Below are 22,662 nucleotides of genomic sequence, written 5' to 3'. Positions count from 1 at the left end.
GGCCTGGCCGCCTGGGAGGAGTACCCCACCCTGAAGATGCTCATGGAGATGGTGATGACCAAGTGAGTTGGCTTGGCTTGCCTGGTGGGTGGGAGGCCTGCTCCCCGGGTTAGGTACAGTCCAGAGGCGCGCCACCTCCCACCCCAGCTCATTGCGTCCCTGCTCTCGTCTGTGGACTTAAGTTTCTGCACTTTGGTCTCCTTCCAGGGACCAGGGAGGGAGCGCAGCACAGACAAAGCAGCCGGCCTGTAGGGAGGGCTCCGGGGCCCCCACCTGGCGGCTCCTGAGCAGTGCTCATACCATTGATGGAGGGGTGGGGAGAGGTGAGACTGATCGACAGTTGACACCGGGAGGGATGTCATTATTGGAGACCACAGGCGGGCAAGCAGGCTCTGACAGGTCCAGTGTGGCCCTGGAGGGTGTCAGCTATGGTGAACTGCAGGACGGGAGGGGCTCAGTGTGAGCTATGTGACCGCACCAGTGCCCAGATACCGGGCTCCACGCAGAGGGCAGTGACAGGCTGGGATAGAGCCGGGGCTGTGGTGCGGGAGCAGGCCTGTGTGTCACTTGGCATCGTGGGGGCAGGTGTGCATGGCCAGTGCATGGGGGACAGGGGGATGTGGTCTCTGACTGAGAGACATAGCTGCTTCCCTCACATGGATGAAGGCTAAGTTGCGGACTGAATGTGTGGCCTTAGAGCCAGAACTCAGCAGGAGTGCCACAGGAAGACAGGTTTTAGAATATAGGAAGGGGGGTGAATTGTTAGCGTTTCCCACAGAGCCACGTGTCCTCTGGAAGCAGTGAGCAGAGTGCAGGCTCTGCACCAGGCTGCTGTGGCCTCAGAGCTCGATCCTGCTTGATCTCAAGTATCCTGTGGTGGGAGTGAAGCCGCTGGCAAGATAACAAGATCCTCCTCGCTTGGTCTCTAGTAATTACTCCTATCCCCCGTGCACCCTGACGGACGAGGAGACCCGGACGGAGATGATTAACCGGGAGCTGCAGATCTCCCAGCGGGAGAAGCAGGAGATCCTGGCATTCGAGGGGCATCTAGCTGCCGCATCCACCAAACAGACCATCACTGAGAGCAGCAGCCTCCTCCTGTCACAGCTCACCAGCCTGGACCCCCAGTATGCCCCTGCCCCTGCCCCAGTGCCCCATAGCAGGGCAGGTGATCATTGTGGGGGGGCTGGAGAAGATGGTGGGGCTGGTCACACCTCTGCCGATTCAGAAGCATCCATTGTGTCCAGTCCCCTAGTCAGAGTCATGGCTGTCTGTGTGGCCAGGCTTAGGGAGCAGCAGGGTTGAGAGTGTGGTGTCAGCCCCAGGATCTCAGCTGCCCCCCTGTAGCCGGGGTGAGAGGGGCACTGGCTTCCCTGACTGGCTGGCTGCCATGGCACAGGTGTGTTGGGCATGTGGCTTTCTGACACTCGTGCCCCTGTGACCCTCAGAGGGCCCCCCCGGAGGCCTCCCCCCCACATCCTGGATCAGGTGAAGGGTCTCAACCAGTCCTTGCGCCTTGGGCACCTCCTGTGTCGCAGCCGCAACCCGGACTTCCTCCTTAACATCATCCAGAGGCAGGTGCGTTCGGAGGCTCCGAGGAAGGACAGGCCGTGGGAGGGATGGAGAGCCGGGGTGGGCTGGAGGGTTCCAGAGGCTGCAGCAGCATCGGCCTTAAAGAGCATTGTAGCCAGAAGAGGAAAGAGGGTGCCTGGACACAGACACATGGTGCCTCCTGGGGTGCAGGTGGCGCTGCCTTTAATTCAGAGATATGGCTGCGGCTCCTGGCAGCCTTCTCCCCTTGGCCCTGTGGAGGGGCGTCTCAGGAGTTTGGCCTGAGGGGTGGGGAGGTGGCAGGGATGAGCCTCGGTGTGAGCACGGGCTGTGCTGTCACCCGCGCAGGCCTCCTCGCAGTCCATGCCCTGGCTGGCCGACCTGGTGCAGTCCAGCGAGGGCTCCCTGGACGTGCTGCCCGTGCAGTGCCTGTGTGAGTTCCTGCTCCACGACGCTGCTGACGACACCGCCTCGGGGGAGGAGGAAGACGAGGGCGAGAGCAGGGAGCAGAAGGCCAGGAAGCGACAGGTGGGTGCCTGCTGCCCTGCTCCGAGCCTTGCGCTCTCCAGGCTGCCATATCCTGAGAGGCCCCTCTTGTCCCGCAGAGGCAGCAGAAGCAGCGGCAGCTGTTGGGCCGCCTGCAGGACCTGCTGCTGGGCCCGAAGGCTGACGAGCAGACCACGTGTGAGGTGCTCGACTACTTCCTGCGGCGCCTCGGCTCCTCGCAGGTGGCCTCCAGGGTCTTGGCCATGAAGGTGAGTGCCAGGCCAGGCCTGCCTGTCACCATGTCTCCTGTTTCTGTCTCTTGCTCTTGTTCCTGTGTTTACATGAATACCAGCCAGGCATTGTGGCGCATGCCTGTGATCCCAGTACTTGGGAGGCTGAGACAAGAGGATTGCAGGTTCCAGGCTAGCCTCAGCAACATAATGAGATCCTGTTTCAAAATGAAAAATAAAAAGGGTTGAATGAGCCAGGCGTGGTGGTGGTGCACACTTGTAATCCCAGTGCTTGGGAGGCTGAGACAGGAGGATCATAGGTTCAAAGTCAGCCTCAGCTACTTAGCAAGGCTCTCACTAGGTCAACCTAGTTGAGACCCTATTTCCAAATAAGGTGTAAGATCGGGCTGGGGATGTAGCTTGGGAATAGAATGCCTCTGGATTCAATCCCCAGTACCAAAAAATAAATAGATAAACAAAAATAAAAATGAAAAGAGTTGGGTGTGTAGCTTGGAGCTGTGTGCTGGCAGTGCCCAGACAGGGCCAGGCATCCAGTTCAGCCAGATCTGGCACCACAGAGGGCAGTGGCAAGTTGGAATGGAGCCAGAAGTCATAACATTGTTTGACCAGGCCAGTTGTCATCATGGCATCATGGGGGCCGGGTGTGCATGGCCAGGATGTCATGGGGACCACAGTGCTACCATGCACTGATTTAAACTGGTGCCAAGAGCCAGGCGTGGTGGCACACGCTTGTGATCCCAGGAGGCTTGGGAGGCTGAGACAGGAGGATCGCACAGGTTCAAAGCCAGCCTCAGCTACTCAGTGAGGCTCTCAGCAACTTAGTGAGACCCTGTTTCCAAATAAAATATAAAATAGGTCTGGGAGTATAGCCCAGAGGTAGAAAGCCCCTGGATTTCATCCCCAGGACCACAAAAATAAACAAGCAAATAATAGTGCCAAAAAACTCCAGTACCAAAAAAAAAAAAAAAAGCTGAGCAAAAGTATTTTGTGTGTATGTGTGTAGGGGAATACTGGGAATGGAACTCAGGGGCCTTCTACCTCCAGGGTACAACCCCAGTCTTATTTTTTTTATTTGGAAACAGTGTCCCACCAAGTTGCTGAGAGCCTCACTAAGTTGTTGAGGCTGGCTTCGAACCTGCCGTCTTCTTGACTCAGCCTCCTCAGACTGGGATCACAATTGTGTGCTGCCAGGCCACTTAGCAGAAGTGTTTTGAAGGAACCTACTTGTGCTACTTTTCTCCTTCGAAAATTGTGACTGTGATGGGAAAGGAGCAGGCCTCCTCACCCGGCACCTGTTCCCGGCCCGGCTCTAGGGGCATGCGCATGCTCTCCTGGAGCGCATGGTCCTCCGAGTGCCCTGTTTTGCACATGTGTTATCCACAGGGCTTGTCACTGGTCCTCTCGGAGGGGAGCCTGCGGGACAAGGAGGAGAAGGAGCCCCCCATGGAGGAGGACTCAGGGGAAGTGGACGCGCTGCAGGGCTACCAGTGGCTGCTGCGGGACCTGCCCCGGCTGCCTCTGTTTGACAGCGTCAGGACCACCACCGCCCTGGCGCTGCAGCAGGTGAGCTTGCCGGGGCTGCAGGAGGGCGGGGTTGGTGGTGGAGTTGTCAGGAGGGGCCGCTCACACGTAGTCCCTCCCCAGGCCATCCACATGGAGACTGACCCGCAGACCATCAGTGCCTACCTGGTCTACCTGTCCCAGCACACGCCAGTGGAGGAGCAGGGCCCACACAGCGACCTGGCCCTGGTGAGCGCAGGGCTCCCACCCCCACCTCCTTCCCGTGGCCCTGTGGCCCCTGAGGCCTTGCTTTCTGTGTCCCTCTTCTTAGTCCCTGGTGCCTTCTCAGAGCATTTCTTCCCAGAACCACAGGGCCCTTGGTTGTGAAGGTGGAGCTGGAGCCATGGATCTGGGACCCGCTTGGGTGTCTGGATGGTGTGCTCCTGCAGCATGTGCCGAGGCAGGCAGAGCCCTCTGGGCACCCCTCCCTCTGTGGGCCGCCCCCCACTCCCCATGCTTTCCTTTGGCTCGTTTCCAGCCACAGTGCAGCCTGTTGAGAGGTCACAGGCCCCGAGTCTGTGGGACGAGTGAATGAGGGAGTGAGTAGACAGCAAGCAGATAGGCTGAGGCAGGGGACCGCAGGGTGCAGGCCAGCGCCAGCGACTTAGTGAGACCCTGCTTCAGGATTAAAAAAAAGCCGAGTGTGGTAGCGCACACTTGTAATCCCAGTACTTGGTAGGCTGAGAAAGGAGCATCGCAGGTCCAAAGCCAGTCTCAGCAACTTCGTGAGGCTCTCTGCAACTTAGTGAGACCCTGTTTCTAAATAAGAAAGAAAGAAACTGGGCTAGGGGTATAACTTGGAGGTAGAATGCCTCTGGTTCAATCCTCAGTACCAAAAAAAATTATATTTAAACTAAAGAAAAAGTGGAGAGGCATAGCTCAGTGCTAGAGTGCCCCTGGGTTCAAACCCCAGCACTGTATCCACATACACATGTTTACACTCAACATGCAGAGACAGACAGACACACACACACACACACACACACACACACACACACACACACACACACACACAGAAACTACAATAGATAGCAGATTCCCTGAGAAGGGGGATCCTTCTGCGGCCTGGATTCCTTACTGGGGGCTACAAACCCTGGATTCCTTACTGGGGGCTACAAACCCAGGCGCCACGTGCCCTTGGCCTCTGAGACCTTTGGCCTCCCGGTCTGAGGTCTAAGGTCTGGCCTGGGGTGACTCAGTGCCAGGCTCTTGGTGTTGTTGTACGTATATAAATACTGTCTGGACAGGTTGTGAAGGCCTTTTCCTTTTGGCACAGAACGCGCATGTTTTTGCTGCTCGTGGGTGGTGTCCACAGCTCTTTTCCTGCCTGCCCCTCACACCCCTTCCTCTTCATGCTGTGGCAGGCAGAGGGCCATGATGTCATTTGCAAGGCCAAGTCATTGTCCTCTTTGAGTCTACGTCCTCGCCAGGTCTTGAAAGCCCCTCTGCCTCTCCCTTCCCCAGCGTGGCTGGCTGCCAGGGAGCCGGGCCTGAGGTCGGGGCTCCCCTCCTTGCTGTTGCTGGCTAGCTTGTTCCGGGGTCGGTGGCAGTATTCCTGGGCGGGAGGCATGTGACGTGCCCTGTGTGACAGCATTGCAGCCATCCTTCAGGGAGGCTACCCTGGCCCCCGCTGTTGGTCTGGTGGTGTGTGGGCGCCTCTGACAGCCCCGTCCCATCCAGGATGTGGCCCGGCTCGTAGTGGAGCGCTCCACCATCATGGCACACCTCTTCTCGAAGCTGTCATGCAGCGCCACCTCCGACACCGTGCTGAGCGCCCTGCTGTCAGTGTTCTCCCGTTATGTGCGGCGCATGCGCAAGAGCAAGGAGGGCGAGGAGGTCTACAGCTGGGTAAGGCGACGCTCGGCCCCAGGCCCAGCCTCCGAGCTGCCAGTCCCCATCCGCATTCGCTGTCTTTTCCCCACAGTCGGAGTCTCAGGACCAGGTCTTCCTGCGCTGGACCAGCGGGGAGACCGCCACCATGCACATTCTCGTGGTCCACGCCATGGTCATCCTGCTGACCCTGGGCCCACCCCGAGGTGAGCGCCATCCCGGCTGGGTGGGGCCAGCCTATCTAGGTGGTTCACATTCCAACCCAGCGGCTTTTCTTCTTCCAAACTTTTCTGCTTCTGTGGCCAGAGCCACTGCACCACCATGGCTGTGAGCAGGTCCCTTTCGCTTCCTGACTGAAGCTCTCTTGTAAAGTGGAGATGGTGCTGCCTTCCACACTTGTAGGGTGTCAGGGTGTCTTGTGGAAGGTCCTCTGTGGGCCCTTCGTAAACTCTGGAGTCCCTGAAACAAGGGCCTGGTCATCACAGTTCCCACTGCCACAGACCCCAAGGCATGCGCCATCCTGCGGGCCCTGGGGCAGCACTGGTACCTCCTGTCCTCACACTGAGCTGATGAGACTGGTTTCTCCATGTGGAGGTGCAAGCGTTAAGCTTCACAGTAAGCCCAGGTCCTCCCTGTGAGCCGCGGCGTGTGGGCTGAGGACTCGCTAGCCATGTCCAGAGCCCACGGCTGGCCCCTCTTTGGCAGCAGCCTTTCTCTTTTTCCTGGCTGCTGCAGCTGCTCCACCACTTGCCCTGTGTCTGTGAGAGGAGGGAGAGGCATGGGACTCTGCTGGACTACATGGTGTGTGGGTGGGCTCAGCTGGAACAGTGGCCCGTCAGGCAGGTGAGGTGGCTTCCCCAAAATCATAGCTGCTGTGTTGCCCTCAGGAAGGGTAGCAGGAAGGGCTACCTCACATTGCTCTGGCTCGGGTTCCCCTTGGCCTGGTGGAGGCTGAGGTCAGAAGGAGCTGGCTGGGCCAGGCAGTTTGCACCCAGAGCACACTGGGCTGCCATGGGCTCATGAGTGCCTTGGGGAAAGTAGCTCCCTCTAGTAGAACCTGTGTTTCCCGCTTGTATAAGTGGGGATAAAGCAAGGATGCTGCTGCCTGCCCACAGTAGGTAGGAGGGGTAGGTAACTAGTTCACACTCAGTGTCTAGCACAGTCTTCCTCTGTATTCAAAAATCTTGGTTCTAGTCAGGTGTGGTGGCACACACATGTAATCCCAGTACTTGGGAGCTGAGACAGGAAGATTACAGGTTCAAGAACAGCCTCAGCCAACTTAGTGAGACCCTGTTTCAAAATTAAAAAGTAAAATAGGGCTGGAGGTGTAGGTCAGAGAGAGAAGGTCTCTGGGTTCATTCCCAGTACTGGAAAAAAAAAATTTTATATATATATATATATATATATATATATATATATATATATATATATATATATATATATTCTTGTATTGTTGGTTTCTCCAGAGCCTCCTCTTCCCCACTGTACAAGGACTGCTGTGGGTGATTTTGGGTTCTGGCCTTGGAGTTGGGTTCTTCTTGTGCTCGGAGCTCCTTGGGTGGGAAGGTTGCTCACTTGTGTCTCTCCTGAAGCTGGTGATGGTGAGTTCTATGAGCTGCTGGACATCTGGTTTCCGGAGAAGAAGCCACTGCCCACTGCCTTCCTGGTGGACACGTCGGAGGAAGCTCTGCTGCTGCCTGACTGGCTGAAGCTGCGTATGATCCGCTCAGAAGTCCCTCGCCTGGTGGATGCTGGTAGGACCTAGGCTGGGTTTGGGCGAAAGGGGAGACCTGAGCTGCCCGCCGGCATGGGCATTCTTCAGTGGCCTCTTGGGCCTCTGGGAGGCTCTTGGGTGTCTGTGTGTTCAGCCAGTACTTACTGAGTTCTGGCTGCACTGGACACTGTGCTGGGCTCTGGGAGAAGGCCTGGCACATCCCTGGGCTGCCCCTGCCCACAAGGAGTCAGAAATGAGTTCTAGGTTCTAGATAAAGTGATAAAGAGAAGATAAAGTTTTGAAGTTGAAGAGATTTGGAGGGGAGAAGGAAAGGTGGCAAGCCTCCATGGTGTGCCTTGAAGGATTTGTGGGGTCCAGGCAAGCTGCAGTGGGTTGAGGAGGGTCCCAGCAGGGACTGGATGAGGGCCTGGCCAGCGCAGGTCTGTCCAGCTGGCCCCTGGGCAGGGTGAGAGGGCTTTGATGAGTGGGCGGGGCTAGCTGAGGAAGCCCAGTGGAAGACACCTCTGAGGAGTCCATGTGGAGTGTTGGTGTCGCCGTCACCACTGCTAGGGCAAAGCCACAGTGGTGTGGTCAGGTGTGGTCCCAGTACTTGGGAGGTGAGACAGGAAGATCACAGGATTGAAGCCAGCCTCAGCAACTCAGGCTATCAGCAAATTAGCAATACCCTGTTTCTAGATTTAAAAAGAAAAAAAAAATAGAGCGCTGGGAATGTGGCTTGGAGGTAGAACCCTGGATTCAATCCCAAGCATAAAAAAGAGAAAAGCCTTAGTGGCTTGTGTGTGTTTTGAGGGGTACTAGGCTCTGTGCTGTTTTGCAATCAGCCAGATGATCCCGTCTTTACAAACATCCCTTGGCTGCACCTCCAAACTCCCCTGCAGGGCAGGGAGGGCCTGGACACAGGGTAGACTGAGGGCCTTCTGCGGGCCCAAGGTCACTGAGGGAGGTCGTCCACAGCCCTGCAGGATCTGGAGCCCCAGCAGCTGCTGCTCTTTGTCCAGTCTTTCGGCATCCCCGTGTCCAGCATGAGCAAACTCCTCCAGTACCTGGACCAGGCCGTAGCCCATGACCCTCAGACCCTGGAGCAGAACATCATGGACAAGAGTAAGCATCCACAGCCCCGTGTGGGTCGGCAGGTTCTGACCAAGTGTCCTGGAGCCAGCTAGGCCCTGCGGGGCCCAGATGTGGGTGGCTGAGGGGCCGGGAGCCACAGATAGGTAGGGCACGGACAGCACGAGCGGCCCTGCCCAGGCACCCGACGCCCCTTTGGGAGTTGTTTGGGGGCTGGAGGGAGCTGGAGGGGTCTGGAGGCTGACTGGTCCTTTGCTGGGAGGTCCTGTAGCTCCGCTTTTGCAATCAAAGGGAAGCTTGCTGGACTGTCTGGGCATTTGTCTGAGAGTTGCCAGCATGGGTGTCTGTGGGAAAGGAAGCGATTGTTCCTGTCCATTCTTGGCCTTTACCCCGCCACTGTCTTGCAGATTACATGGCTCACCTAGTCGAGGTGCAGCACGAGAGAGGCGCCTCCGGAGGCCAGACCTTCCACTCCCTGCTCACGGCCTCCCTGCCCCCACGACGAGGTACCAGCCCCTCCTGGCCCACAGCACCAGAGCTGGGCTCCTGGCCCCAGACTCCCCGGCTGCCTCCCTGGTTGGCACTGGCCTCTGAGCAGTGTGGGGCTCCTATTTCAAGTCTATCCTCCCTGTAGGCTTGGTTAGGCCTGGGGTTCTGGAGAGTGCAGCCCCTCTGTAGGCCTGGGAGCCAGCTTTTCTTTCTGGTGATACTGGCAGGACTGGGCTTGGTTTGTGGGGGTCCCTTGCTAGGACCTGGTCAGAAAGTTCTCAACCGATGCTGGCTCCCATTTCTCTGTAGACAGCACAGAGGCACCAAAACAGAAGAGCAGCCCAGAGCACACTCCAGGCCAGGGTCGAACACGAGCTGGGACGCAGGTCCGAGTACTTGGCCCTGAGGATGACTTGGCTGGCATATTCCTGCAGGTACTGACACCTCTGTGCATGGGTCCTCACCCACATGCATTGTCACACGGTGACGTCTTTCACACACACTCCCTCCTAGCATACACTGTGTGCGCACACCCACGCTCGGATGGGTTTCTGGGGTGCAGGCTTGCATGAGGGAAGGGCTGCTTTGCTCTGAATCCACCCTGTCATCCCTGCATGCCCCTTTATGCTCAAGCCCCCATCTCTGTGTGCAGAAACCCAGGTTTTCAGGGTTCACCCGAGGTCTTACGGCTGGTGCCAGGTCCCTACGTAGGCTGCCCCACCGTCCTTCTCCTTCCTGACGGAGAGCCTTTTGGTTACTCAGCAGGCTCTGGTTACTTTTATCCTTCACCTTTATCTTCTGGTCACCTTCATAACTCTAGGGACAGTTCCTGGGGGCGTTGGGGTCCTTCGCAGGCCCTCAGTCCACACAGTTGAGGCCACAGATGAACAAGGGCCACCAAGGGGGCTGGGGGAGCTGCACGGCAGCGGCAGTCCTCCTGACTCCTGCCCCTGCTGTTCCAGATCTTTCCGCTGAGCCCTGACCCACGGTGGCAGAGCTCTAGCCCCCGCCCCCTCGCCCTGGCACTGCAGCAGGCCCTGGGCCAGGAGCTGGCCCGCGTACGCCAGGGGAATCCCGAGGTTCCAGGCATCACGGTGCGCCTCCTGCAGGCCATGGCCACCCTGCTGGGCTCTCCGCACGGGGGTGCCTTGGCCATGGCCATGCACCGCAGCCACTTCCTCTCCTGCCCACTGATGCGCCAACTCTACCAGTACCAGGTACCTGGGTGCTGGTGCTTCTGTGGAGGAGCCAGTGCAGTGGTGGTGGTGGTGGGAGGGGTCTCATGTCCCAGGGCAAGTGGGTAGAAGCCCCAGGCATCAGCCAAATCCTCCCTGGGGCCTGATGCCGACCTGGCTCCTTTTGAGGCTGCCCCGAGGGCCTAGGCTCCTAGCTCCTAAGTGCAGAAATCAGGCCGCCCCCAGGCAGTGAGGCAGAGGCCCACCTTCTTTTACTGAAGGCCAAGGAATGGTAGTGTCCACCAGCACTCCAGTATGGTTTCAGGCTTGCCTGTGTGTGCACCATCATGTGTGGGTGTCTTGTTTATTCACGTCCCTGAGTGCACATATGTTTATGGTTCCCCTGAACCATAGAAAAACAAGTTGCTAGTGGGGGCGTGCCTTGCCAGCCGTGGGACTTTCAAGCCCTGCGAGGTGGTCTTGGCAGGTGAGGATGCACTGGCTCTCTTTTTACACTGGGGCTTGAGCCTGGGGCATTCTACCCCCAGGCTACACACCAGCCTTGTTTCACTAGGATCCTGAGGGTCTCCCTAAGTTGCTAAGCCTGCCTTGGCCTGAGATCCTCCTGTCTCAGCCTCCTAAGGACTAGGGTTACAGGCACGTACCACCATGCCTGGCTGGACATACTATTTTTAGGAGCAAATGGGATGGCCCCTGTGAGCTCCACCTGGCCGCAGCCTCACAAGGCCTTCTTTGGACTTCTGGTTCTTGGGTTCCTGGCTCCTCCCCATGCAGGGCCGTTGCTGTCCCTGGGCCAGTGTAGCCTACATGCTGCTGGTTGTCCCCACAGCGCTGTGTGCCCCAGGACACTGGCTTCTCCTCACTCTTCCTCAAAGTGCTCATGCAGATCCTGCAGTGGCTGGACAGCCCTGCCGTGGAGGAGGGGCCCCTGCAGGCCCAGCTCAAACTGTTCGCCACCCAGTACTCGGCGAGACGCAGGATCAGCGACGGTGAGGGCCAGGGGGGTGTAGGCGGCCAGGGCCTGGCCTGGCCTGGCCACGGGGAGTGGTATGGTGTGGTTCCTTCATGGAAGACAGTGCCTGTGGGGCTCAAGGGGCACTGGAAGGGCAAGGCCGGAGCCAGCGCCCACACAGCGGTCACATGGACTCTCCCACAGTGCGAAGTGGGCTCCTGCACCTGGCTGAGGCCCTGAGCTTCCGCCGTGACGCAGAAGTAGTCAGCTCCACCGTGCGGGCCATCATCGCTACACTGAAGTCTGGGGAGAAGTACAGTGTGGAGCCCGAGCTCGTCAGCAAAGGTACCGGCCTGGCCTGGAGGCAGGCTCCCCTTGCTGTCTGGTGGGGCCAGCAGTGGCTGCCCAGCGCAGTCCCAGAGGCGCCACAGAGATCCCCTCCCCAGGTGCTCTCGGTGGGGTCTCTTGGGCACAGGAGCACCCTGTCCTGGGGAGCCCCTACCTGCTCATGGCCTGCTGGCTCTGTTGGCCACACCTCTGTACACACTCACTCACCCAGTGACCGGATCCCCTGTCCCTTGTGCAGTCCTCCAGGGTCTCATCGAGGTAAGGTCCCCTCACCTGGAGGAGCTGCTGACAGCGCTCTTCTCGGCCACCACGGGCGCCACCGGCCCTAGCCCGGCCTCCAAGGCCATCGTGGTGGTGAGCTCCCTGCTGCAGGATGAGGAGCCCCCAGCCCCCAGCAAGCAGGACGGAGATGGTGGCAGGTCAGCCGGGAGCCGTGGCTGGTGGGAAGGGCAGATCTTGTGGGCCCTTCCCCAAGTCCCTTCCTCCCACAGCCTGGAGGCTGTGTGGCTGGGTCCCTCATCAGGACTGCTGGTGGACTGGCTGGAGATGCTGGACCCCGAGGTGGTCAGCAGCTGCCCCGACCTGCAGCGGAGGCTGCTCTTCTCGCGGAGGAAGGTGACTGGGGCAGCCCCAGGGCAGAGGGCACTTGGGCTCCCTGATCTTCATGGGGGGTGGCTCTGACCTAGGATAATGCCCATGTGGGAGCCATCAGCAGCCCTGTGCTCTAAGACCTCATGTCCACTTAGCCCCAAGGAGGGTGGGGTCAGAGTCCTAGCCAGGCCCTCTTAGCCCAGACCACATCTCTTCCCCTTGAGGCTAACGCTGGTGGCCATAGCAGGTTCTAGGGGCAGGTGGGTGGGGACAGCCCTGCCAGACCCTGCAGACGATGCCCCAGGAGAACAGAAGGGCTGTGGTCAACAGAAGAGGGAGAGGGACAGGACTCTGTCACTGGAGTCCGCACTGCCTGGGCGCCTCTGCTCTGTGGTGCCCTCCTGCCTGGGAGAGTGAGGTGCCTGTGCATTCGGCCTCATTCTGAGGGCCGTGACTGCGGGCTCCGCAGGAGCAGCCTTGCTGTGTGTCCTTACCCCGGCTCCTCACGCGCCCTGCCTGCCTCACCCTGGGTCCGCTGAGCTTCCCAGGAGCCAGGCAGGGCAGCTCGGGGCAGTTTCTTAGGATATCTACTGGAACCCAGTGACTCCACAGGAATTATCAGAGTGCTGGTCCCTCGGCCCAGTGGGTCCATCCCAGCCTCCTTCTTCCCCAGGGCAAAGGTCACGCTGGTGTCCAGGCACCCTCCTTCCGCCCCTACCTCCTGGCACTCTTCACACACCAGTCCAACTGGTCCACGCTGCACCAGTGCATCCGCGTCCTGCTGGGCAAGAGCCGGGAGCAGAGGTGAGGCCCCTCCGCCTTGGCCTTGTGCCTGCCTGGCAGCCCCTCAGCTTTCACGCAAGCCCAGTGTGGGGGCCGCGGGGCTCCTGTTCCTGTGCTAGGAGCTGTCAGCTCAATTCTGGCATCTGTACCACCCTCCTGCTGCTCCAGGCGGAGGTCCTTGGGCTGCTCCAACACTGAGCGTCCCCAAGGCCATCTCTCCCCACTGTTCCTCGCCACAGCAGCACGTCTGTGGCTGCCTGGCCCTCACCCCGAGTGTGGACAGGCTAGTCTCCACAGGCCTGTCCTTGGGCCAAGGAGTCCATGCTGTGCTGCAGTGGTACCAGAGGGGGTGTGAAAGGCCCTGAGGGGAACCCCTACACAGTACTAAGCCCCTCCTGCCAGCACCCCCCAGTCTGAGGGAGCTGTGTTCCTCTGTGGGGTTTGCTCTTGAGTGCCTAGTTCCTGGACACAGAAGAGGGAGGGTTCAGGGACCCGTATCTCTGGACCAACTGTCCCTCAACTAGACAGCCATGATGGCTTCACAGAGGGCTCCCCCTCTCTGTGCTCAAAACCTGAGCCATGCTTCAGCTGGACTACCTGCTACCTCCCAGGTTCGACCCCTCTGCCTCCCTGGATTTCCTCTGGGCCTGCATCCATGTTCCACGGATCTGGCAGGGAAGGGACCAGCGTACCCCACAGGCAGGTCCTGGGCGGTGGCCGGGTTGCTGGGGTGGAGGGGCACGTCCCGGGACTGACTGCTGGGGCTTGGTTGCAGAAGCGGCGGGAGGAGCTGGTGCTCCGAGTCCAGGCTCCGGAGCTCATCAGCCTGGTGGAGCTCATCCTGGCCGAGGCGGAGACCAGGAGCCAGGATGGGGACGCTGCCGCGTGCACCCTCATTCAGACCCGGCTGCCCCTGCTGCTCAGCTGCTGCCAGGGCGACGACGAGAGTGTCAGAAAAGTGACAGAGTACCTGACCAGCTGCATCCCGCAGTGGGGAGACAGGTGCTTGGCCTCGGTGTCCCCGAGGGTGCGACTGCTCTCACTTGGAGCAAAGCCTGGCTCAGGCCAGGGCTCGGTGCCCATCGGGGTGGCCAGGCCCTACCCACCACTGCTCACGTGGACATGACCATGCCTGGTGGTCCCTGGCCCCAGCCCCATCCACCACAGTGAGCCCCTTCTGTTCTCTTCCAGTGTGCTGGGCAAGCGCTGCCAAGACCTGCTCGTGCAGCTCTACTTGCAGCGGCCAGAGGTCCGTGTGCCCGTGCCTGAGGTCCTGCTGCATGGTGGAGGGGCCACCGGCAGCAGCATCTGCAAGGTGAGCAGCGCCTCCTGCGCCCACCCTGCCTGTCTCCAGGCCTGACGCTGGCTTCCCTCGAGCAGGCCTGTGGCTTGCTTTGAAGTCCAGTCCCCAACCAGGGAATGTCCTCCTGGTCCTGTCCTTGCTGCCCTTGGGATGGGGAGCCGCCCATCGCCCAGCATGTCCTCGCAGTCCCCCGCCTTCCTTCCGTCCTGGCAGTGTTGTGCCAGCGCGGTCAGTGTGTGCTTTTGCCCATTGGAATCCTGCCTGATTCTGAGCTGCGTGTTGAGTGCGTGGACCGTCCATCCCTTCCTGTTGCTCAGTGGCCGCCGCCATGGGGTGGACTTGGCATTACCTGCTCCTGAGCGCGGTGTAGACGTTTCCACTGTGAGGCTGTGAAAGCCACCTTGAGGACTCAGAGCATCCGCATTTGCGCCTCCTGAGCCTCAGGCCTCCTCTTCTCCTAGCTGGATGGTCTGGTTCACCGATTCATCACCCTCCTCGCCGACACCAGCGACTCCCGGTCATCCGAGAGCCGAGTGGCTGATGCCAACATGGCCTGTCGGAAGCTGGCCGTGGCCCATCCCATTCTGCTGCTCAGGTACCGCCGGCCTGCCCCTCTGCAACCTGAGGGAGGGGCACCTGGGAGGTTTCACGGAGAGAGCGTGGCCTTGGCCTGCCCCACTGTGGACATGAGTGTTAGAAACTCTGCATCTGAGAGCTGGCGTGTGGCTGCCACAACCCAGCCCCAGTAGCCAGCATCGGAGCCCTTGGCCTGTGGCTCGGCCTTGGAGGAGCCAGGTAGCCCTCAGGGGCAGACCAGAGACTCACTTCCTCACCTGGGCCAGGTGGCTAGCGCAGGGCCCAGATCTGCTCCAACCTGCTCCCTGACAGCATCACCTGGACTTTGTCGGTGTGGTTCTGGCCTCCTGCTCAACAGCAGGCCTCTGAGTGCTCCCTCCAGGTGTCGGGAACACCAGGAGAGCCAGGAAGCCAAGCTGGTTTGCCGCCATCTCAGTGCAGGGTTGGGGAATGGAGTCAGGGTATTGATGGTCATGGCTCTGGGGTGGGAACACCTGGCTCCAGGAGGCACAGAGGCCCTTCTCCTCCACCCCCAGGCACCTGCCCATGATTGCCGCTCTGCTACACGGCCGCACGCACCTCAACTTCCAGGAATTCCGGCAGCAGAATCACCTCACCTTCTTCCTGCATGTGCTGGGCATCCTGGAGCTGCTGCAGCCGCGAGTCTTCCAGAGCCATCACCAGGGGGCGCTGTGGGACTGCCTGCTCTCCTTCATCCGGCTGCTCTTGGTAGGTCCTGGGCTGGGGTCTGCCTTCCCTGGATCCCTCAGCTACCACTTCCTGTGGGGACCCTGCCCACCTAGACATTCTCAATTCACCCATCTTGTCTCGTCTCCCTTCTGCACCCAGGCCAGGCCCAGTCTTTACCAAGCAGGACTGGTGCTTCAGGGCCAAGGCTAAGCCCCGTGCCCTGTAGCTTCTGCCACCGTAGCCCCTAGCTGTGCCTGGGGCCCCATATTCTTTAGAAGCCCTGCTCAGACCTCCCCAGCCCTCAGTGCCAGCTCTGTCATTTATGCTAGGCCTTGTCATGTGCCAAGTGAGGCATCTGTGTTCTGCACCACATCCTTCATCATGAGGGACGAAGGCCAGTCTCCCTGCCCTCACCACGGGTGGTGGGGTGGGCAAGAGTGCCAGGGTAGTGGGACCTTGAGGTTCTGAGCACTGCTCCTGTGCAGAACTACCGGAAGTCCTCCCGCCACCTGGCCCCCTTCATTAGCAAGTTCCTGCAGTTCGTCCACTCGTACATCACCTGCAACGCCCCGGCAGCTGTAGCCTTCCTGCAGAAGCATGCGGATCCTCTCCAGTGAGCGCCCCACAGGGCTGGGGAGGGCGCACCAAGGGCAGGTCAGGGAAGTGGGGTGCTCGGACTGGGACATGAAGGGTGGCTCGAAGGCGGTCAGTGACGTACCCTAGACAGCTGTCTGAGCTGACGTCTTGCTGCTGTCTGGCTCCACACACATGGCCTTCCACATGCCCCTCCCGAGGCCCCGCTCCACAGCGCCCAGTCTTTGCCCTCCCTCCTGCCCACCCAGCCTCCCTCTGCCAGGCCAGGCCTCCACCAAGGCAGAACTGTGCTCTCCCCGCAGCGACCTGTCCTTTGACAACAGTGACCTGGTGATGCTGAAGTCACTCCTTGCGGGGCTCAGCCTCCCTAGCCGAGACGGCAGGGCTGACAGAGGCCTAGACGAGGAGGGCGAGGGTGAGTGGGGTAGCTGGGCCTCAGCGGGCTGCAGGTGGGTGCTTTTGGGTCCCGGCCACCCCTGGTGTCCCCTGGGGTGTGATGAGCCCTGGGATCTCGTCTGTTTTGCACGTGTGAAGTGTGATGGGTGTGGTGGCCAGCCTGCCTGACCACCACTGCAGCCCCACCACGCTGTCTGGACGTCCCCTTCCTGAAGGCCTGGGCTCGTCCCCTGCTCCCTGCTCGTGCCTGTCCCCACCTGTGGCCTCACCTCTGTGCTGGAGGTGCGTCCCTGCGCAGGGCCGTCCTGGCCTCACAGGGCAGCCACGGACCCCGCAGGTCTGTTAGCTGTCAGGCTGCCCCCTGCGGCACAAGGGTACACAGACACCTGGTTTTTTGTTGTCATTTTGTGGTACTGGGGAATGAGCCCAGGAGCATTTTGTTTTTAGTTTGAAACAGTTGTTGAGACTGGCCTTGAGCCTCAGTCTTCCTAGCTCCGATCTCCCAAGTGCTGGGACTGCAGGGTGCTCACACACCTTGATGGAGCACGCACCGCATGTGGTCACAAGAGCGCAGCTGCAGCAGGGACGGACGGCTCTGCCGGGCTGGGCTATGGGCAGCCAGAGGAAGCAGGGAGCCTAAGTCTCCAGAGGCAGCTCCCAGGGGGTTCTGGTGCCCTGCGCTCACTGAGCGCCTGCTGTGCTCTAGGTGCCTCGTTTGGCCCCAGGCACTAGCGAGCTGGTCTAGGGAAGGACGTGTGGGCTGGACTGGCCTCTGTGCCCTGCCCTCGCCAAGCACTGCCATACCCTCTTCTAGATGAGTGTTCGGCTGGCTCCCTGCCACTGGTCAGCGTCTCCCTCTCCATCCCCCTGACTGCAGCCGATACGGCCCCACACATGAAGAGGCTCTCCCGGGGCCAGACTGTCGAGGGTGAGTGGGTCCGGCTTTCCATGCTGCCCCTGGGTGCCTGAGCCCCTGGGGAGTGGCTCTGCTCGGCAGCTTTCCTGGGGCACGTAGCTTCAGACAGCAGAATGCTTGGACCCCATGGGATCTTGGGGGTAGTTCAGAAAGGCAGCCTGTTGGGCAAGGGTGCCAGGGTAGCTGGAGTTTTAGGAGGAGAACTGGAGGAAGGGGGACAGAGGGGTTGGTGGCGCAGAGTGCCTGGACAAGGTGTGGGCCCTGGGGCATTACCCTCCCTGGAGCCCAGCAGGGAGGAGGCCCTGGGCACAGGCTCAGACCCCTCAGCGCCTTCAGGGTCTTGAGTCTGTACCTTAGGGAGTTTCCCAAGGGACTTGAGAGGCGTGAGGACTCGTCCCTCCTGCCTCTGGGCTCCCTGAGGCAAGGAGAGGGTGGGAAGGAGGTCCTCCCTGGTCCTCACAGACCCCTCCTGTGGCTGGCCCTCTGCTCTTAGATCTGATGGAGGCTTTGGGTGACATAGACGAGATGTCCCGGCGGAGACCTGAGATCCTGGGCTTTTTCTCAGTGAGTGGGGCCGGAGCAGGGGCAGGGCTGGGGGAATGCAGGCTGCACTGCCGCTTGAGCCCCTGAGCGGCTGCCTCAGGGCTGGGGCCCTGCCCTGGATGCTTACAGATGGCTAGGGCAGGCCCACCCTCAACTGGGGGCTGGACCTCCCGCCTGTGGGTGTTTTCTGCATCCAGCTGTGGGAGCCTAGGAACGGTCCCCACCGCTGCACCACCATTCTAAGCCCAAGGGTTGAGGTGTGAGGACCCCTGAATAGGGGTCCTCAGATAACCCTGGACCCTGCCTCTGCACAGACCAACCTGCAGCGGCTGATGAGCTCAGCTGAGGAGTCCTGCCGCAACCTGGCCTTCAGCCTGGCGCTGCGCTCCATCCAGAACAACCCCAGGTAAGCCTAGCCACACCACCAGCCCTCCACGCCATGGCCTGGGACTGGCTGTGGGGCTCCGGGCAGCCTGGGCTCCTGCGTCCTGGGCACCAGGGAGGTGCTTACCTGAGCATGCCTCTTGCAGCATCGCGGCCGACTTCCTACCCACTTTCATGTACTGCCTGGGCAGCCGGGACTTCGAGGTGGTGCAAACGGCCCTCAGGAACCTGCCTGAGTACACCCTGCTCTGCCAAGGTGAGTTGTCCTGCCCCAGCTCTAGCACTGCGGGAGGCCCTGGCCTTCCAGAGTGGCCTGACTGTCTCTCCTGCAGAGCACGCAGCCGTGCTGCTGCACCGGGCTTTCTTGGTGGGCATGTATGGCCAGATGGACACCAGCGCCCAGATCTCCGAGGCCCTGAAGATCCTGCACATGGAGGCAGTGATGTGAACCTGTTGCACTTCAACCTTTCTCAGCACCTGGAGACCAAGCCCAAGAGTCCCGTTCCCTGGGAATCTCATCCAGAAGCTGCCCTGAGGTTGGGCAGATGCGGGGAGCAGACTCCTGGGCCAGTGGCTGGAGTTCTGGAATGCCCTCCAGGGCTGCACCACAGCCAGTCACAGCCCTGCAGAGCCACAGAGGCCCTGACCCAGCACAAGGATAGGCTGGCGGCCGGCAGGCACAGCGAGGGCTGGTTTTGAATGAAACATTCTGAACTCCTATGTGCCCGCTCATGTCTTGTGTCGCCCTCTGGCTGGGGCAAGCCTGGCCCTACCCTGGTTCCACCGCTGAGACACTGGAGCGCCATCAAGTGGGCTCCTGGGAGCTGGAGAGCAAGGCTGGCCCCAGGCCTGTCCTAATGGACCAGCCTGTTCTCTGGGGTGTTTGGAGGTCAGGGGACCCTGCCTGCCTGCTGGGCTCTCCACGCTGGTCACAATCTCTGGCCTCCCCTGGTGTAGCCTCTGTATGGGGGCTGGGCCAGCCAAACAGTCTCCCCCTCACCCCAGAAGGACCATGGCCCTGAACCTCACCTGTGGGCAGCTGGTACTACACAGCCCAGCGTGGCCAGTGGCCTTGGGCCAGTCCTCCTGAGGGTGGCTCCAGCCCCCTGAGGGGAACAGAAGACTGAGGAACTGGGGGTCAGCGAATCAAGTGTCCCCAGGGTGGAGCTGCAGGTCTGATGGGATACAGGTGGTCCCTGTGTTGCAGGCTGCAGCTGGCATTTCTCCCAGCCAGTCTTCTCCCCTTTGAGTTAGGATCAGAGCTGTCCAATGCTCCTCTGCCCTCTCAGCAGCCAGAGGCCTTACTAGGTCAGAGGGCATGTCCCCCAGCCCAAGGCTCACCTGGGCACTAGTGCAGGTCAGAGGCCAGCACTGCCCAGACAGGATCCTGTCTCCCCAGCTTCTGCTTGGCTGTGCTGTCTCAGGCCACCAGGGGGCACTGTGGCCAAGAAACAGCCTTGGCCTCCAGATGTCCCTGGACAGATGTATAGCTCAGGTGCAAGGACTTAGGACCACACTCACTGCCCTGGCCATCAGGCCTGGCCTGCCCACCCACACCCACCTTCCCAAGCACCTTGGGCCAGCCTCTGGAATCTCCTGAGGTAGCTGGGTCCTGACGCATGGGGGCTGGCCTATGAGGACCGGGGCAAGAGCCACCCTGCTGGCCAGAGGCCCTGAGTGGCCTGCACGCCCAGTGTGCCAGCTGCCCTCCTGCCTTGCCCTCTGCCCCATGGTGGCCCCTTCACCCGCCCTGGTGTGGGAGCTGTCCAAGGGTAGGGTTGATGGCGTCGCCCCTCCCACAGGGCTGGGGAGCAGCTGCCTAGGCCGATGCTGAGGGCTCCCTTCCACTCCCATAGCTCTGCCTCCAGCCCTGCTGCCCAGCACGGCCGTTCTCTGCCCCCACCCCAAACCCTGCATCCCCACCCTTTTTTTTTTTTTTTTTTAAGAGTACTGGGGATGAAACCCAGGGGCATTCTACCTCTGAGCTCCACCCCTAGCCCTATTTTTTTATTCCTTATTTTCAAACAGGGTCTCACTGAGTTGGGAGGGTCTCATTAAGTAGCTGAGGCTGGCCACGAACCAGGATCCTCCTGTCTCAGCCTCCCAAGTGCTGGGATTACAAGCGTGCGCCACCACGCCTGCTCCTAGGGCCCTGCCCTTCTGATGTGCAAGTTCTTGGCGTTTCTGGCCTCCAGACCCTGAGTCCTGTACTTTGTGGGCCCCGGTCAGGGACCCTTAAGTGGACACAGCTTTCCTGGGTTGGAGTACCAGCGCCACGCCGCACAGCAGAGGCACTGGCACACTGCTGCCTGAGGCCCTCCACCCTCCAAGGCCCCAGTGTACAGGGGAGTGACAGCCGTGAGCAGAGGCCGCACGCAGGAATCCTGGGCCTCTTCCGCCTGGGCAGCCACGGTCCAGGCAAGGCTGCCAAGCCCTGAGGCCGGGCGCGCCCTGAGCCCTCATCCACTTTGGGCCCTCCCTCCCTCCCGGCTCCTGGCGTGGTGCAGACTGCAAGCTCCTCAGGCAGCAGAGGGGACGGGTCAGGAAAGGGTGGCGAGGCCCGCGGGTGCTGCTGTCGCTCGGCTAGCATGAAGTGGGTGTTCAGGGCTCCCGCCCCCAGTGACCAGTGTGTGTCACACACAGGAAGCAGGCTCAAGAAGGGGGGCTCCGGGTCACCAGCATGAGGGCAGGATGTCCATGGCATGGAGAAATGGGGCCTGGAGGCTCATGCCGAGGGAAGGGGCTCACAACGTGAGCTCCAGCCGGGGCTGGAGAGCCGGGCAGGAATGAGGACACCTCCTGGTCCTGGCTGTGTGTGTGTGTGTGTGTGTGTGTGTGTGTGTGTGTGTGTGTGTGTACGTATGCCTCCTGGTCCTGAGGCATGTGTAGTGTGCACAGTGGGTTGGCATGTGGATGCCGTCTGACTGACCGGTGTGTGTGTACACCTCCTGGTCCTGAGGCGTGTGTGTAGCGTGCACAGTGGTTTGGAGTGTGGATACTGTGTGCCTGAGTGCCTGAGTGTCCCGCGCTGGCCCTGTGTTTCCCTGGTCCCAGGACAGGCACGCAGGCTCGGCCGAGGCGTGTCTGACAGTGTGCTCACGGAGCCCGCTGTACCCCCTGAATCCAGGCTCAGACCAGGCTGTGGCTCAGGTGTGCCAAGAGTGCCACCCAGGCAGAACCTTCCGGATCCCACCCATGCTCAGCCCCCCAGCCGTGTTGCCTCTGAAACCAAACTCCACCTTCCCTCCCTTGCCACCTCCTCCAGGAAGGCCCCTTGCACCTCAGGTCTGGCGCCTCGCGGGCACCTGTGTCTCAGCGTGCCACTCCACACTGGGCAGGCAGGTGGCGCAGGTCTGGCTGCACAGCAGGACTTGGGCTGTTATAAGGACCTGGGGCACTGAAAGGTGAGGAGGAATGAGGTCTGATCTCCATGAGCCTGGGCTGGGAGGCAGGAGGGCCAAGGGCACAGGCCATGTGTAGTCCTGCCACAAGCTGGAGCTTAGTCCCTCCACGGAGGCTGCTAACACCGCTCAGAGCAGCCCCGGCACCCAGGCATGGGGAGGAGCAGGGCCGGGGAGGGGGGGGAGCCCGAGGGCATCCCCAGCACCTGGTTCCCCTCGTGACAAAGGGCTGCACCCACAGCTGCCTCAGGTTGAGCCAAGACACCCCACGTGAAGTGCCTGGTGTGGGGTGGCATGGGGTGCCCCTCATGCTGTGTGTGTGCAGAGCGAGGACACCCCGGGTGTGCCAGCGACGTCTGCAACGCCAGGCTGCTGCCACCAGGCTGCCCAGGGCCTTGGCAGCTCCATTACAGTGCTCAGGGAACAGGCAGCACCCGGGGCTCACAAGCACCAGGCCGAGGGCCACCACCGCCCTGGAGGATGGTCCAGAGCAGTCCCCAACCCGGGAGGTGCAGGGGCGCCAGGCCTGTGTCTCTGCTGGGCAAGAAGGGAAGGCTGTGAAGACAAGTCTACGGCGGATTCAGAATCTGCAAGCGTGGTGTCCTATGGGGTGGTCGTGAGCACCCCTCCCCGGGAGACCAGTGGAGCTGGTGGCATGGGGCCCCCACCCCAGGGTCCTGCCCCAGGCCCTGCAGATCTCCTCATTCTGAGGAAGGAGGCCAGGGAGTGCTGAGCGGAGACCAGGCAGGGTTAAAGAGCAGGCCCCTCCCTGTGGCCTCTGGCCAGTCGCTGGGCTTCCTCCAAAGGCGGGGAGGGGGTGGGGCAGAGAGGCGTTGCCTTGGCAACAGCTCACCTGTTACCTCAAAACCTCAGAAAAGGCCTTTGAGTTCATTTTCAGTCCTGCGTAGGAAGTACCCACCCTTCAAACAGGCCAGGCAGAGGCCAGACTGGGCAGCTGACCTGGGCCTCCCGCACCCACGAGCCTCTCTCACGCCCACCCGGGAGGGCCGGGCGATGGT

The 22,662-nt window shown here is 60.8% G+C and overlaps 1 protein-coding gene across 1 annotated transcript in view; it reads left to right on the top strand.

The window, feature by feature from the left end:
* The window catches only part of INTS1 (integrator complex subunit 1), a gene marked incomplete at both ends in the record, with an annotated part of 28,611 nt that extends 9,921 nt beyond the window's left edge, over positions 1-18,690 (top strand). Inside the window, 30 exons of the mRNA XM_080703816.1 lie at positions 2-62; positions 930-1,127; positions 1,449-1,578; positions 1,900-2,079; positions 2,157-2,306; positions 3,672-3,851; positions 3,933-4,037; positions 5,529-5,696; positions 5,773-5,884; positions 7,271-7,432; positions 8,368-8,514; positions 8,889-8,987; positions 9,280-9,404; positions 9,933-10,187; positions 10,996-11,155; positions 11,323-11,463; positions 11,705-12,081; positions 12,731-12,861; positions 13,452-13,539; positions 13,616-13,842; positions 14,032-14,155; positions 14,605-14,738; positions 15,256-15,448; positions 15,895-16,022; positions 16,306-16,418; positions 17,214-17,327; positions 17,809-17,879; positions 18,173-18,264; positions 18,389-18,498; positions 18,575-18,690. Of these exons, the coding sequence (XP_080559942.1) occupies positions 2-62; positions 930-1,127; positions 1,449-1,578; positions 1,900-2,079; positions 2,157-2,306; positions 3,672-3,851; positions 3,933-4,037; positions 5,529-5,696; positions 5,773-5,884; positions 7,271-7,432; positions 8,368-8,514; positions 8,889-8,987; positions 9,280-9,404; positions 9,933-10,187; positions 10,996-11,155; positions 11,323-11,463; positions 11,705-12,081; positions 12,731-12,861; positions 13,452-13,539; positions 13,616-13,842; positions 14,032-14,155; positions 14,605-14,738; positions 15,256-15,448; positions 15,895-16,022; positions 16,306-16,418; positions 17,214-17,327; positions 17,809-17,879; positions 18,173-18,264; positions 18,389-18,498; positions 18,575-18,690 (4,391 nt within the window). The remainder of the gene's footprint in view (position 1; positions 63-929; positions 1,128-1,448; positions 1,579-1,899; positions 2,080-2,156; positions 2,307-3,671; positions 3,852-3,932; positions 4,038-5,528; positions 5,697-5,772; positions 5,885-7,270; positions 7,433-8,367; positions 8,515-8,888; positions 8,988-9,279; positions 9,405-9,932; positions 10,188-10,995; positions 11,156-11,322; positions 11,464-11,704; positions 12,082-12,730; positions 12,862-13,451; positions 13,540-13,615; positions 13,843-14,031; positions 14,156-14,604; positions 14,739-15,255; positions 15,449-15,894; positions 16,023-16,305; positions 16,419-17,213; positions 17,328-17,808; positions 17,880-18,172; positions 18,265-18,388; positions 18,499-18,574) is intronic.
* Positions 18,691-22,662: the final 3,972 nt, after the last annotated feature.

Source organism: Muscardinus avellanarius (genome assembly GCF_963383645.1).
Source record: "Muscardinus avellanarius genome assembly, chromosome: 10".
NCBI lineage: Eukaryota > Metazoa > Chordata > Mammalia > Rodentia > Gliridae > Muscardinus > Muscardinus avellanarius.
The sequence above is the reverse complement of the archived record's forward strand: the minus strand, read 5'-3'. Positions and strand labels throughout refer to the sequence as shown.